General features: G+C 40.3%; 1 protein-coding gene across 3 annotated transcripts; it reads left to right on the top strand.

The window, feature by feature from the left end:
• The first annotated feature begins 359 nt into the window (after nt 1-359).
• AMMECR1L (AMMECR1 like) lies at nt 360-12,329 on the top strand. 3 transcript variants are annotated; one of them, XM_050902789.1, is made up of 7 exons: nt 360-519; nt 589-829; nt 6,217-6,327; nt 6,816-6,930; nt 7,652-7,742; nt 8,725-8,821; nt 10,048-12,329. In XM_050902789.1, the coding sequence occupies exons 1-7, from the start codon at nt 423-425 to the stop codon at nt 10,157-10,159; spliced, it is 864 nt and encodes a 287-aa protein (XP_050758746.1). In that variant the 5' UTR covers nt 360-422; the 3' UTR covers nt 10,160-12,329. The 3 variants fall into 3 exon arrangements, with proteins under 3 accessions (XP_050758746.1, XP_050758745.1, XP_050758747.1); XM_050902788.1 differs by having other exon boundaries at nt 360-829; XM_050902790.1 differs by lacking the exon at nt 6,217-6,327 and having other exon boundaries at nt 360-829.
• The last annotated feature ends 955 nt before the right edge of the window (nt 12,330-13,284 follow it).

The following is a 13,284-nucleotide window of genomic DNA, read 5'->3' as shown; positions in this document are numbered from 1 at the left end:
GGTACATCTGTAGTCCAAAGTCTTTTTGTCTTTTTTCTTCCATTCTCCCGCAGTTTCATTCCCTTTATGGGAAGGCTGGTTATGGGTTTTTTTGTGATGAGCTGCCTATTAAATTGTTCACACTTTTAAAGTTATTGGTGAAGTGCACTGATTTCATGCATGTTGTGTGTACACTCTTTCAAATTATGTGTAAAAACACCCATTCTGCTTGCTGAACTGACTTTAGTTCTGTACTTAGTTGCACATTGTGAGGGTTTTCTTCCTCTTTTTGTTACAAAAGCAAACCTCTCTGACACCTTAGCAGAAGCAAGGAAGCAGCTGTTGGTTTTTCACCTGTAACTGTTTTGTGTACTGCTTTTTTTTTCCCTGCCCCCTCCTTGCCAGGGTTCTGCAGTGCTCCAGGCAGCGAGTTTTGAAGCAGGATGGGAAAAAGACGCTGTGTTCCTCCACTTGAGCCCAAGCTGGCAGCTGGCTGTTGTGGGGTAAAGAAGCCCAAATTGTCTGGGAGTGGAACGCACAGTCATGGGAATCAGGCCACAACTGTACCAGGCTCCAGTTCAGGTCCTCTTCAGAACCACCAGCATACAGACGGGAATAATGGAAGGGAGAACGTATCTGACTTGACTTTGGGCCCAGGAAATTCCCCAATTACTCGAATGAATCCCACTTCAGGAGCTCTGAGCCCACTTACTCGGCCCAATGGAACTGCCAACAGCACCAAGAACCTGGTGGTGACAGCGGAGATGTGCTGCTACTGCTTTGATGTACTCTACTGTCATCTCTATGGTTTTCCTCAGCCACGACTTCCTCGATTTACCAATGACCCCTAGTGAGTAAATCCATGTGCGGGAGGAATGCTGAGAAACCAGCATCCAGAGCTGTGATTTGGTTGGGGAGGGATGAAGGGTTTCCTCTGGAACATGGGAAAACTGGTATGCAGGGAGGAAGGGGGGCGTTCTGCTGCTTGCTTTGTCTACCAGAAACAAAAAGTGATGTGCTGTAAGTGCACCAAAGAGTAAAAATATTCTGTTTGTTGGTGGAGATGAGTGGAGCTTTGAAGAGTGGCCTTCAAGGGAGAACATGCTTAGCTCTACAGAAAGAGCGCTAGGCAAAATACGAGGAAATGTGGTGCTTCTTCAGCTCATAGTCTGATGTGTTGCGTGAGATGTTGCATACTTTACTGAGGAGTGCAAACCCACTTCACGATAACGTTCTGTTAAAGTTTGCTCCCTTCTTTGTAAATAGATTCCTCTGCAAAAAATTAACTGCACTGTGCCTCCCATAAAACTGTACTAAAAGAATGAGTGAAACTGAAATTAGAGTTTTCAGAAAACAGTAAAATAATGTCATTAATTTGAAGAGGATCCTTCTTCTAATGTCAGGCACTAACTTGGTGAAGGGACAAGGGGAGAGACTTCCTTCTGCGAAGCAAATGGAAAGGGAATAAAGTAAGAATTTGAAACAAGTTCCCGGCTCATCCTGAAACAAATGCTGAGCTGGTGAGAATTGGACAAGGACGCTCACAAGGGTGTTCAGCTGTCCAAGTTAATGGGTTTAGCAGGGAGGGGAACCAAAAATTTGCCGGCTGTATAACTGAAAAACTGTGTTATGGAGACAGTGCTAGTTGGGCAATATGGGGAGAAATGGAGAGTTAACTTTCAAGGACGATACCAAGGTTAAGAAGAAAGGAGATGTGTATGAGAAGAAGTGAGGAGAAGGATTTATGAAGGTATTTCGCTTTGGTGAGATTTAGCTAATGTTTATCTGAAGGTTGAATGAGTAGGTGTGGAAATGTTAATGTTGTTGAAATGGTTGGTGGAAGAATTATACGGGAAAGATCAATGACACATAGACCTTCTGACACTTCTCCAGGGGCCACCTCCAGAACAATAGATAAAATAAAAAGTTGTTGACATCCTTAATTTAAGTTAATTAATTTTAAATTGATGTAAAGGAACAATGGCTTAAACAGGTCAAGGACTTTTTCCATGTATTAAATGTCTCCTCACCTTATTGGCTGTCAGTGTAGATGTAGGTTGTGCTTCCATGCAGTTATTATCCGAGCAGGATTATGGATACATGTTCTGAATGCTACCGCAGACTAAGCTGTTTAATATTGTAAATACAAGTGAATGGAGGAATACTCTGGACTAGAATATAGAATAGTTCCAGGGAGTCCCCAAATATTTCTGCTGTTGTTTTTCATACCTAAGCTAAGTAGGCTCCTTTTAGAAAATGATACGTTGGTCTGCTTATTATTTTGTCACTTGAAATGCAAAGGGTTTTTGTTGTTGTTGTTCTGTTCTTAAGTCAATAAGAGAGATTATTTCATACTGATTCATTATTTTGGCGTTCAAGGAGACTTCTAGCTGGATTTTGTTGCTGTTTCTGTTGACTAGTTTCAAAAAGGGCATTCTTTCAGGAATCTCAGCTGTTTGAATTTTATGCCGAAATTTGAAAAGTTAAAAATCATTCATTGGGCATTTCTGTGCTGATAATCTAAAAGTCTTTTAGATCAGCACTGCAAAACAAAACCAGCTCTTCTCTTTTCTTCCCCTCCAGGCAAATGCCTACCTGAATTTTCTTGTGTTTATGCTGTTGCTTTTAGCAAATAGTTGTATGTACCACAGGGAAGAGCATGGGGTTTGCTCTCTTGTGGAGCAGCACACAGGGATGATTTGTCACACTTGAGACAGTAATGTAATGAACTTCAAGCCAAATGTTATCAAATATAAGAGTAAGCAAAGTGAAAATACATAAATAATTTGCATTGTTGTCCTTTGTAACATAATTAATGTCAATGTAAGAGATCTTTGAACAAACAAAGGTTTATACCAGAAGTCTCTCTGGACAGACGGAAAAAGAGACTGTTGATGGAAGGAATAGAAAGATGCACACATTTGTCCCGACCTATTTCTCAGATAACGGATCTTTTACATTGGTGCTGAACGCTAACATAAAGGTAGAAGTAGTTGTGAAGGCCAGGATTCTGCATAAACAGGGTAATAACATAAAAGTTACAGGGTTATGACTTGAAAACCACTATGAATTCCAATTACCAGCTTGAGAGGATATCCACATGGACAGCAATCTTGATGGGAATTATGGAGCTGGTAGATACCTATGGAGTAAGGGAACCTCACATACATGTTAGCAATGACGTTCACAAAATCAATGTAGAGAAAGTGGCATTGCAAGACTTGTAGTTATGTCTGAATTAACTTGGTAAATGAAGAAAATGTCCCCTTTGCTATTCAGGTTACTGAAAACATTACCGTTTTGAACCTGTATGGTATGCAAATAGTTCATTAGTTACTTCTTCCAATTTTGTACTTCAGTCTTTGATTTTTTTAATGGTAGGTATTACAAACCGGTACTAAAACTACACCATGCAAGTTTCTAGTTGCCATGCAAGACAATAAGATACTTGCATCATAAAATCTGTACTGTAACAGGTTTTTTCCTAGTATAAGCTAAATTCTGATTTGAACAAACTATATTTTGCTAGTTTAAAATTCCCTTTGTAGTTGCAATTGGAGAAGCTAGCTTTTAGTTGCTGAAATTCCCCTCTCAGCCTAGCAAACCCTCATCAAACGCACCTAAGTAGGATGTTGTGGCTCGGAGAGAAGTGGTTGCCATAATCCGCTGAGGATATGACTGCAAAGTACCAGTAAGTGCTCTTGGATGAACATGGGCAAAAGATTGTTGTGACTTTTCGCAGTACGTCTGGGAAATACACTTTTCAAGGAGGGGCTATGAAACAATTGACTTCTGGTCAGCTGCACCTGCAATTTGCCAAGTGTGTTTATTCTTCGGATACAGAAATGTCTTTCCTACAGTGAAAAACTTTATAATAGTGAAATTTTATATACTTGTACAAAATCATGTATCTTTCTTTTATATCTCAGTTGTTATGACCACAGTGAAAAATTGTTTAAAATGTACTTTAAGGTATTTTAAAATATGACAGCCTTCTGAATGTAATTATCCTGTCCTTTCTGGTAACCTCTCTTCTATTATAGATGCAGAAAGCTGTGTCACAGCTCAGTGGAAACATCTTTTTTTTTTTTTTTTTTTTTTTTTCTTCGCCCCCCTCCTTTGGAAGGGGAAAGAGGTGAATTGGAAATGTGAACCTGTAATTTGAATCGAAGAAGAGAAAGAACTTACTTAGATTTGTATTCTGTCAGTGATGCTTTTCATTTTCTCCCTTCCGTTTTCTGTTTGGGGTGAGTGTCACATGAGCTAAGTAATAGTTTCAAAACTTTAATTAGATTAAGCTAAATTTCCACTGAGCTTGTGACAGTAATGTTTCTCAGAAATCTCCTTTGTAAGTTTAGTATCTTTTTTTGGTAAGCTTTCTAATGTATTTTCTTATGCTCTGTTTCTGTTTTCTGTTTCAACATATGGTAGCTAGATGAAAGTGTAGAGGAATGATATCCTGCAAGTGCCTTGAAGTGTTGTTGGAAAACTAGAACAGTAAATCCTCTGTCGTGGTCAAGAAACCATAAGGTGGCTGATGGTTGTGAAAGAATATTTCCGTTTCCTCTGTGGGCAAACTACTCCACAGTTATCACTTAAAGGCTATTTGCTATTTTGGGTAGTACTGCTGTTGGTCACAGCTGGTAACTAGATCTTGAATGATGGATTTATGCTGTGATAGAGTTTTTTAATTCCATTGTTGCTCTGAGGAACTTCACTGGGCATTGCTTTATCACTACAGTTTAAATTATGTTCTAACTACTTAGACATAAGAAGTTCTGTTGCCTGTACTTGAGAAATCATCCACACTCCATGCTAGTTTTGTTGTCCGAACAGAATCTCTTAGTATTTTTTGTAATGTTTGGTGCAAAGATATATTGCTTACAAGAGCATCAAGAGTTTGAGGAACATGTCCGAGCTCTGTTGTAGAATCAGTTATTCTGTCTTCATGTTTTAGAACTCCTGTCAATGTTTATTTAACCTCAGAAAATTATTTTCTTAACACCGCATGTTTTCTATCATATTACTTATCTTTTAAAGTTCAATAGAAATCCACAGACTGATGTTTGGAATCACTAATGACTAACTTTCTCATTTATGCTTGGGTTCAAAGTGACCATATCTTGTATTCAGTACTCTGTAATCTGAAAAAGTAAGATCATTCATCCTGTTTTTATAATTAGATCAGCATCATCAGTTGCCTTGCAGAATTTTCCAGATGTTCGGATATTCTTGTAGAGCTGAAGCCACCACTGTCCTTTCTTTACTGTTTCTCTCTACAGCTGTTTGCAATGTCACTCACTTCTGTAGAAGTGAGCTTTTCGCATTTAATATTCACAGTCATCTTTACCTGTTTACCTCTTCATAGAGCTCTTCTGAATATTGTTGTTCTGCACTTCTTGTTCGTTGAGGCTTAATCATGGCTTCTAGTTTAACAGATTGAAATGAGCCTGCTGGATTTGAGAACCTACTGTTATGCCTGTAAATTCATGATAGTAGACAGGAAAATGGAAATCCATGTGATGTTTGAGTAGGAACAATACAGTGATTTAGATATGTGTTCAACAGGAGAGAATATGTGTAAATATAAATCAAATGTAAGGTAAGCAAAAGATGTGAACATAAACTGTTTGAGCACTAGGGATGGACTCAGAAGTCAGATCCTCATGGAAGTAACAGGGAAAAAAAACCTAGGCTTGCTTTTTATCCCTTTAAAAAAAAAAGCTTTTATTGCAAACCTGAATTATAGATGATTTGCAGAATGCTTGGGGATCTTTCAGGTTCAACGGCACTATAAATAAGTAATCTTATTTGCTTCACCTATATTAATTTTTATATGGGTTGTCATGTAAACTAGTGGGTGCTACTAAGTGAGGCTACTAAGTGAGGCCGTTACTCACAGAGGTAATCAGTTGGGTCAAATAACCATACCACTCATTAGAAGACAGTGCAGAGTCTGGCCAGCAAGGTGTCAGTGGAGGGCTTACAGAGTACTGGTGGAGAGAAAGGAGTATGCCGAAAAGGTGGGGGGAGATGTTGGGGTTTTTTGCATTTGGGGGTGTGTGGGTGTGGGGTTTTATTATTGCTAGATAGCAGGTGAGAAAACATGCCTATTGGGGTTTATTAGAGGGAGAGAAAGCAAGTGCACGCATACATACTCTTTTACACCTTGTTGGTCTCACCTTAGCAACCAAATATCTCTAGAGGCTGGAGTATTTCTCTTTTTTGCCTTTTCAGTCCACTCTTTGTGACGTGGAAGACGGGGCGAGACAAGCGGCTTCGTGGCTGCATCGGGACCTTTTCAGCCATGAATCTTCACTCAGGACTCAGGGAATACACATTAACCAGGTAATTATGTTGAAAATGAAATAAATCTGAAATTAGTTTCATTTGCTGAAGATCTATAAGGATTCAAGGTTAAGATGTTGGATCGACATAGTTCAATTTAATATGCTTCACAATAAAATAAACCTAAGAAATGTATGATAGTTAGGGTGAGGTAATAGATCGGGATTTAGTGGAACATCTTTGCAACAGGTGAATTCTGGTTGACGTTTTAAGGCTAATGTTGAATCTATCTTGCATACTAACAGTTTTGACATCTTATGTAGCACATAATTTCTCTGCAACTGCAGTAAATGGAAGACAGCATCAGGAAGCTTGCACTAGTGTTTGCGTATTACAGTTCATTAGATTAGGGAGCGATGCAAGTCATTTTCTCTGCAGTAGCAAAGAGAAACATGTTTCACAGAGGCATAATCAAAAAGGGAATAAAGGACCATCTGACACTTTAATTTGGTGCTTGTATTAGGCAATATATCTTCTCTTTCCTTTAGTGCACTTAAGGACAGCCGATTTCCCCCCCTGACCCGCGAGGAGCTGCCCAAACTCTTCTGCTCTGTCTCCCTCCTCACTAACTTTGAGGATGCCAGTGACTACCTGGACTGGGAGGTGAGAACAGGTGCATTTGGAACTCTGCATCACTCTCTCGTTCCATTCGGGTTCGGGTTAGTACATGGTGATGTGTCTCCTTTGTTACAGGGGTGTACGGGGATAGAAGAAAAACGGGGCTGGAAAACTAGAAGGGAGGAAGAGGATGGGCTAGCAGTATGCTTTTGGTTGGGAGGGGATATGAATAGGAATAAAAGAGACATGAAAGTGTTTTATGGATTTGGCCCAATAGGAGATGGGTGTAAATACATATGTAAAAACCTGGGAAGTATTTTGATGCTGTGAATAGAAACTGGGAATAAGAAGTAGTTAAGACTGAAGGTATTAATCATTTTTAGGACCTTGTACATGGAAGTGTATTTAGTTCAAGAAGGATTAAATAGACTTTGTGGTTGGGCTATTTTAGGCATGACTCTTGTGTAGAGATCTGTCTGTCTTGCCCAACATAAGAGATGGAAAACTGTCAGGCTTCTGACAAGACTTCAGGAGAAGTGGCAGGGAGACTGGTTAGGCTCGTCTGGGAAAGGTGGCAGAGGTCCTTTATGCTGCTAAGAGAGCTGCTTGTGAGACCTGCCTGGCAAGGACAGAGAGCAGGGAAGAGAATGTCCTTATCCAGGCAAACTGGCCATAGAGAGATACACAGTGTTGTGGGAATGACAACTCGATCATGGACTCAGTGCTAGCAAACACCTCTTATTTGGCTGTTCATTTCCATCTATAGGTTGGGATCCATGGGATCAGAATAGAGTTCATCAATGAGAAAGGTGTCAAACGCACAGCCACGTATTTACCTGAGGTTGCTAAGGAACAAGGTGGGTTTGAGATGGCAGCCAAACATGTCAACACATTGTGTCACAGAATTGGGTAACATAAATCTATGGATTTTGGGTTTGGATTGCAATGCTATCCTCATAGTAGTGCCATGGAGCCACCAGGCTTAATCTGGATAACTGACACCTGATACAGCTGCTGCTGGGTTTTCCTCTGGCCTTTCTCTCATCCCATATCTGTGCACAGTTGTATCTTAGTGTAAAAATGTTTTAGGGCTTAAGAAATAGAGGATCTCAAAGTATGGATCTTCCAGCTTCATTCAGCATTGCATCTTTCCTCTTCTATGTTTCTCCCACCAACTAGGATAACTGCAGGCTGCACAGCACCAACAGGAGAGTCCCTTTCCTCCTCATTCTTGCTAAAGTAGCATCCTCCAGATGAGGGCAGGAAACAGGGCCCCTCTGGAGCACACTTCCCACTCAAATATAGTAGCGGTCACCACGGTAACTGCTCAAAATATTGCCTCCTTTCCTCCACCTAGCAGAGTGGAGTGGTCGCATCCTCCTGGCTCTGGGGCAAAAGACTAAGGTAGGAATTTTAACTCTGATCTCTCACATAGCAGTGCACTGTGCTATCACTAGAGCATCAGGTTGATCCCAATTTGTCTATGTAAAGAGCTAAGTATTATCTTATTTTAAGGCTTAGAGAGCTAAACTTGAGTGGCACGTGGTAAAAACAGTTTGGGGTCTTTGCAACAGAAGCAAGGCACAGACCTTTGTAAGAAGAGAGGTCACATGGAAAATGGAATTACTGTTTTACAGACCAGTTCCAATATGAGGGTTGGCATGTGCAGATAGTGTGCATGCATAAGACCATGTATGTCCAGTTCAACGCTGGTATTTCTAAAGCTGAAGGTTTCCTGTTTAGTTGTTTGCTTTTCTAGAGGCCTTTTAATGCATCTCTTATCTTTTTGAAACATCATTTTTATATTCAAAAATTTCCCTTGCTTCTATTTTTCAATAGACTGGGATCAGATCCAGACCATAGACTCCTTACTCAGGAAAGGTGGCTTTAAGGCTCCGATTACCAATGATTTTAGGAAAACAATTAAACTCACCAGGTAAGTTGATATATTTGTCGCCTTTTAATTTTACTTGATAGTGTTTCATGGGTAATTTCAAGTAATTGTGCTTGATGTAAGTCTTCATGCCTCTTTCAGATGACAGATGTAGTCTGAAACACAAAATCATAAATGCCACGTGTTAGGCATATAATGTATATGGAATGAAGCACGATAGGTTCGGTCCCCGCAGGATCGAAGTTAGCATTTTCTAAGAGAAGTGCCACTGGTTTTAATATTGTCATCCGTATGAAGGATCAAAAGAAGCAGAACCTTTGAAAGTTAAAAAGGTTGATTTTTCTGTATCTTTACAATGCACTTCCTTGTCTCAGTGTGCTCATCTGTGGATGGTGTAGCTATTTGGAGGTGACAGCTGTCTTAAAACCAAACCACACTCGAATTTGGCTGGTTTTCAGAATTAGCTTGCTTTTCTATACCCCCAGCTGTCCTATTGGTTTCAGCTCCCTTTATGTTAGTAAAAATTGGGACATTCTGGTTTTGTATAGAAACACTAATTTATCAGGTCGTTCCTTACCTCTGGAGAAATGAGGTGGGTACGCAGGGGTTTTTTTAACAGGAGAGGACAGGATGGTTTTCATTAAAATCTGGTGTAACATGGTCTTGGTACAATTCATGACCACTTTGAAGTTATCTGTTGTGTAGCATGCTTTAGAAGCACTTGGAAATCTCTGGTCTCTCAGAAGGGACTTCACATTTTGTGAATTCTGATTGTACAACATGGACTAAGTCACATATATGCTGTAATAAACCTCCCTTTACCCAACTCTCCATCATTTTCTTTCACTAGCCTTTCAAATGTGAAGATAACCACAAAAGTAAATAACAGGGAAATACTGGTTATTCAGTCTCTGAAACTGAGTCTTCTTCCAGCAAACTTTTCATGCCCTTTTTTTTCCACAGCAAGTGGATAAAAAGAATACAAATTGATCATTTGCTTCCTGTGTGCTACTTCAGGAGTCCCTTTAATTATGATTGCCTTGAATAGGGCTTAACTTTTGGGACACTGAAGCTAATTCAAGCTTAGATGGTTATTCAGACTACTGCATGAGGCAATATCAAACAAAGTAGTTTTTGAAGTTAGTGGGTTCCTCTTGGTCATTATTGGGTGTGAGCTAAAAGGTGATCTGGGATGAATGTTTTTATGTCTAGTCCCTTCATATTGCATAGTCTGTTTATGTTATTTTTTTCTCACACTGTTCCCATAGGTACCGCAGTGAGAAGGTGACAATCAGTTATGCAGAATACATGGCTTCCCGTCAGCATTGTTTCCAGAATGGCACTCTTCATGCCCCCCCCCTCTACAATCATTACTCCTGACACACGGCTGCATGACCAGTCCCACTCCCCAGTTGCTGCCAATGGCTACGACATCATTGGGGCAGATGCCTCCTCTTCCTGGTCCAGTTACTTCTATTACTGCACCATTTTATGATGCTAGCTTCCGTTGCCAAGTCTGCCTTCCAGCTGACCTGGGGGGAGAATGAGAGCATGACAGAACTTCAGGGGCCCAAGCCTTATCTCAGCCTTCCCTCCGAACAGGGGGTTCAGTTGGATTGGGGCTCCATGCCTACGAACTGTTGTGAGGTGCAGAAGACCTCTAGGAGTGAAAAGTGCCACTTCGGACTGATCCGCTCTTGTGTGTTACCGACACTCCGGAAACTTGAGTTGTTCGTTATGGAAGCCCCCCAGATCAAGTAGGAGCATTCCCCTGGCAGCCTGGGCAACGGAGTCCAACAAAACATTTTTTAGGTTCTTTTTAATTTTTTTTAACCTCTGGTATCTGTTGTGTACCAAGAGCTGATTGCAGTCCCCACACATCACAGGTGGACATTATGATATTGGGGAGGGTTGAATATCTGGATAGCACCCCATCCTCATGGACAGAAAACACTTAAAGATGTGAAAAACCTTTGGATGGTATTGCAGATGAATCCATTATTTAAATAAACCCTAGAAGGCTTTAATTATCAGATCCCACTGTAGGTTGGATTCTCTAGAAATCCTCTTGGTTTACAGTTTTCTGGGTTTTTAGACAGTGCTTTGTAATGTAGCCTGCTATGAAATAGAATGCTGTTATGCCTGTAAGAGAGCAACATGGCACATGCTGTGTACGCGAAGGACAAGGTACGTGAGTGTCCCTGGACAGTCTTCTCTGTTACGACCAAGTTTTGTGTCCAAATATTTGTAACAGAGCCTGATTGGATTAGGGATGGGGAGGGATTTGCAGGGCATTGACTGTAGTCATACAAGTGAGACTAGTGACTGAAATTTGTTTAACTTAAGCTAACAGTCTCGGGGACCTTCCTTTTGATAGGACAGCCACTTTCTCTGGTGTGACTATTGATCTTGAGAACTGTGAGTATTTCAGTTTATAGCAGGCCTACGGAATAGAGCTATGTAGTTTCACTGGTAAGTTATTATCTTACGCAGTTTAGTCATTACCACATCAAGGTAATGAGTGGGGAAACCTCTATTACCCAAACTGTGTGAAACTCATGTGCATTCTGTATTTCTTCTCCCATCATTGATGATTACAAGAAATACTCTCTTGTAAGAGGAAGATAAGTTATCCAGTTGTTATTCTGCAGCGTCATTGAGGGATGTCATAAACTCTAAATTATGACACTCGATGAAGTCACTGAACTTCAAAATAGAATTTTCGGGTTTTGTTTTGTTTTCCAAGTTTCTGGAGGCTCAACAATGATCAGGAAAGAAAATACAAGTGCATAGCAGAGTAATGGCTATTTGGTTGCATATATCTTTAAAGCTCGCTTGTGTGTGGTAATGATGGCTTTTAAAATTGGCTGGTGTTTCAAGCCTGAAATTCTCTCCTGGCATGGCAGGGAATAGGGCTGGTAGAAAGCTCAGAACTGCATGCTGCTGCTCCTTCTGGTCCTAGAGAAGAAAACAGAATTGTGCAGTTTTGCTTCATGTTGGTGTAACATCCTCCTGCTGGAGGAGAGAGACGTGAGGGAAAGGAGGGGGTCCTATTCTGAATAACGGTGCAATATCGACCCAGCTTTTCTCCTGTACTGGGTCATTCTTATCAATTGCCACTCTTCCCTTGTGATGTTGTTGAAAAGCAATTGAAGATTAAGGGATTGTTTCATGATTTCCTGCTGCTGAGAATAAATTGGTCTTGTTACAAACTCGAGTGGTTTGTAATTACTCTCCCAGGTGCCATGTAGTGATGGGGGAGGGTGGGGTCAGCTCTGGACATACCATTCACCTTTCAGCTGTCAAACAGTATGATACATAGGGCTACACTCATTACTGTTCAAGTGTTCTATGTTAGAATTTAATTTCTAAAAGGTTTAAAAAAAGCAAAAAAATGGTGCTAAAACTTCACCCCTGAGCACGCTCAGTGAGACTGGTCATGCAGGCATATAGTGCCAGGCTTTTCAACAATATTGTTTCTTTTTCAAATGTTTGCCCTGTTCTGTGTCTTCAACAGTGTATAGTGTTTTCCTGATTTCATTTTATTTGAATAGGGGATGACTAAGGGGTGGGGTGGGGAGGGTTAGCTGTCACTTTTAAAGAACAGAATTTTAGGATTGAGTGACTTGGTTGGTTTAAGCCTGAAGTGGGCTAGATGGTTTGGGACTGGGGAAGCCTTATCCTCTCCCACTTCCATTTCCCCACTCAGTCTGTTTAAAAAAAAAAAAAACAAAAATGCCTCTAAATATGTACTGTGTTCTTGTCTTGTTGCAGTGAGAAGAGAAGCTAGCAAATCAGAAACACTGGTCTGCTGCCTAAGAAACAGGCCCTCTTAGCTTTAGTCCCATAAGAGTCCAGCTATAAAATCAGTTGAAAAGTCTGTCAATAGTTAAGTTAGCTCAGAAAAAATGTATGACAAGGACAGGTGGTCTCAGGAAATAATCCCATTTCTAGATCATTACATGGCAGCTATGCATAAGGATGAAAGAGGTGAACTAGAAACAAAACATACTTTGAGTTGCCTCAAGATGGAGGCAACAAAAATCAATGACCAATTGATGTAAGAATCTCTTCGTGGTTACTTGGCTGGGACAGCAGGTTAGAACTACTCCTTCTCAAAGCAACTGTTACCTGGTTTGATCTGGATTTAACTCATCCTTAGAAGCAAGTGCCTTTTGGTCTAGAAGGGCTTATTCTCATGACAACCACAACTGAGAAATAATCTCACTGCAATTATGAATTGTCTTTGTTTTACAGTAACTACAGGAGAATGTCTTTGATCACTGGAGTCTGTCAGTGTTGGAATGTTTCCACTGTGAGGTTCTGAATTTTTTTTTCATAATGTTCAACAGTCAATCTCAACTGAGGCCATTTCAGTTTGGGAACGTTTTATGGTCAAAATATCACATATCTACAATTTATCAGAACAAAAAAAAAATCTGTAAGAAAATCTAAGAGTTCATTTTAACCTTTGCACAGAATAATTTGTTTTCATAGTACATTAA

Source organism: Gymnogyps californianus, chromosome 10 (assembly GCF_018139145.2).
Source record: "Gymnogyps californianus isolate 813 chromosome 10, ASM1813914v2, whole genome shotgun sequence".
Lineage (NCBI taxonomy): Eukaryota > Metazoa > Chordata > Aves > Accipitriformes > Cathartidae > Gymnogyps > Gymnogyps californianus.
Note: the sequence above shows the minus strand (reverse complement) of the source record. Positions and strands in the feature narration are given on the sequence as shown.

Coding starts and splice junctions, on each gene's coding strand:
- AMMECR1L (XM_050902788.1), top strand. CDS start 423: ATGGGAAAAAGACGCTGTGTTCCTCCACTTGAGCCCAAGCTGGCAGCT. Junction 830..6,216: donor CGATTTACCAATGACCCCTA/GTGAGTAAATCC, acceptor TTGCCTTTTCAG/TCCACTCTTTGTGACGTGGA. Junction 7,743..8,724: donor TGAGGTTGCTAAGGAACAAG/GTGGGTTTGAGA, acceptor ATTTTTCAATAG/ACTGGGATCAGATCCAGACC.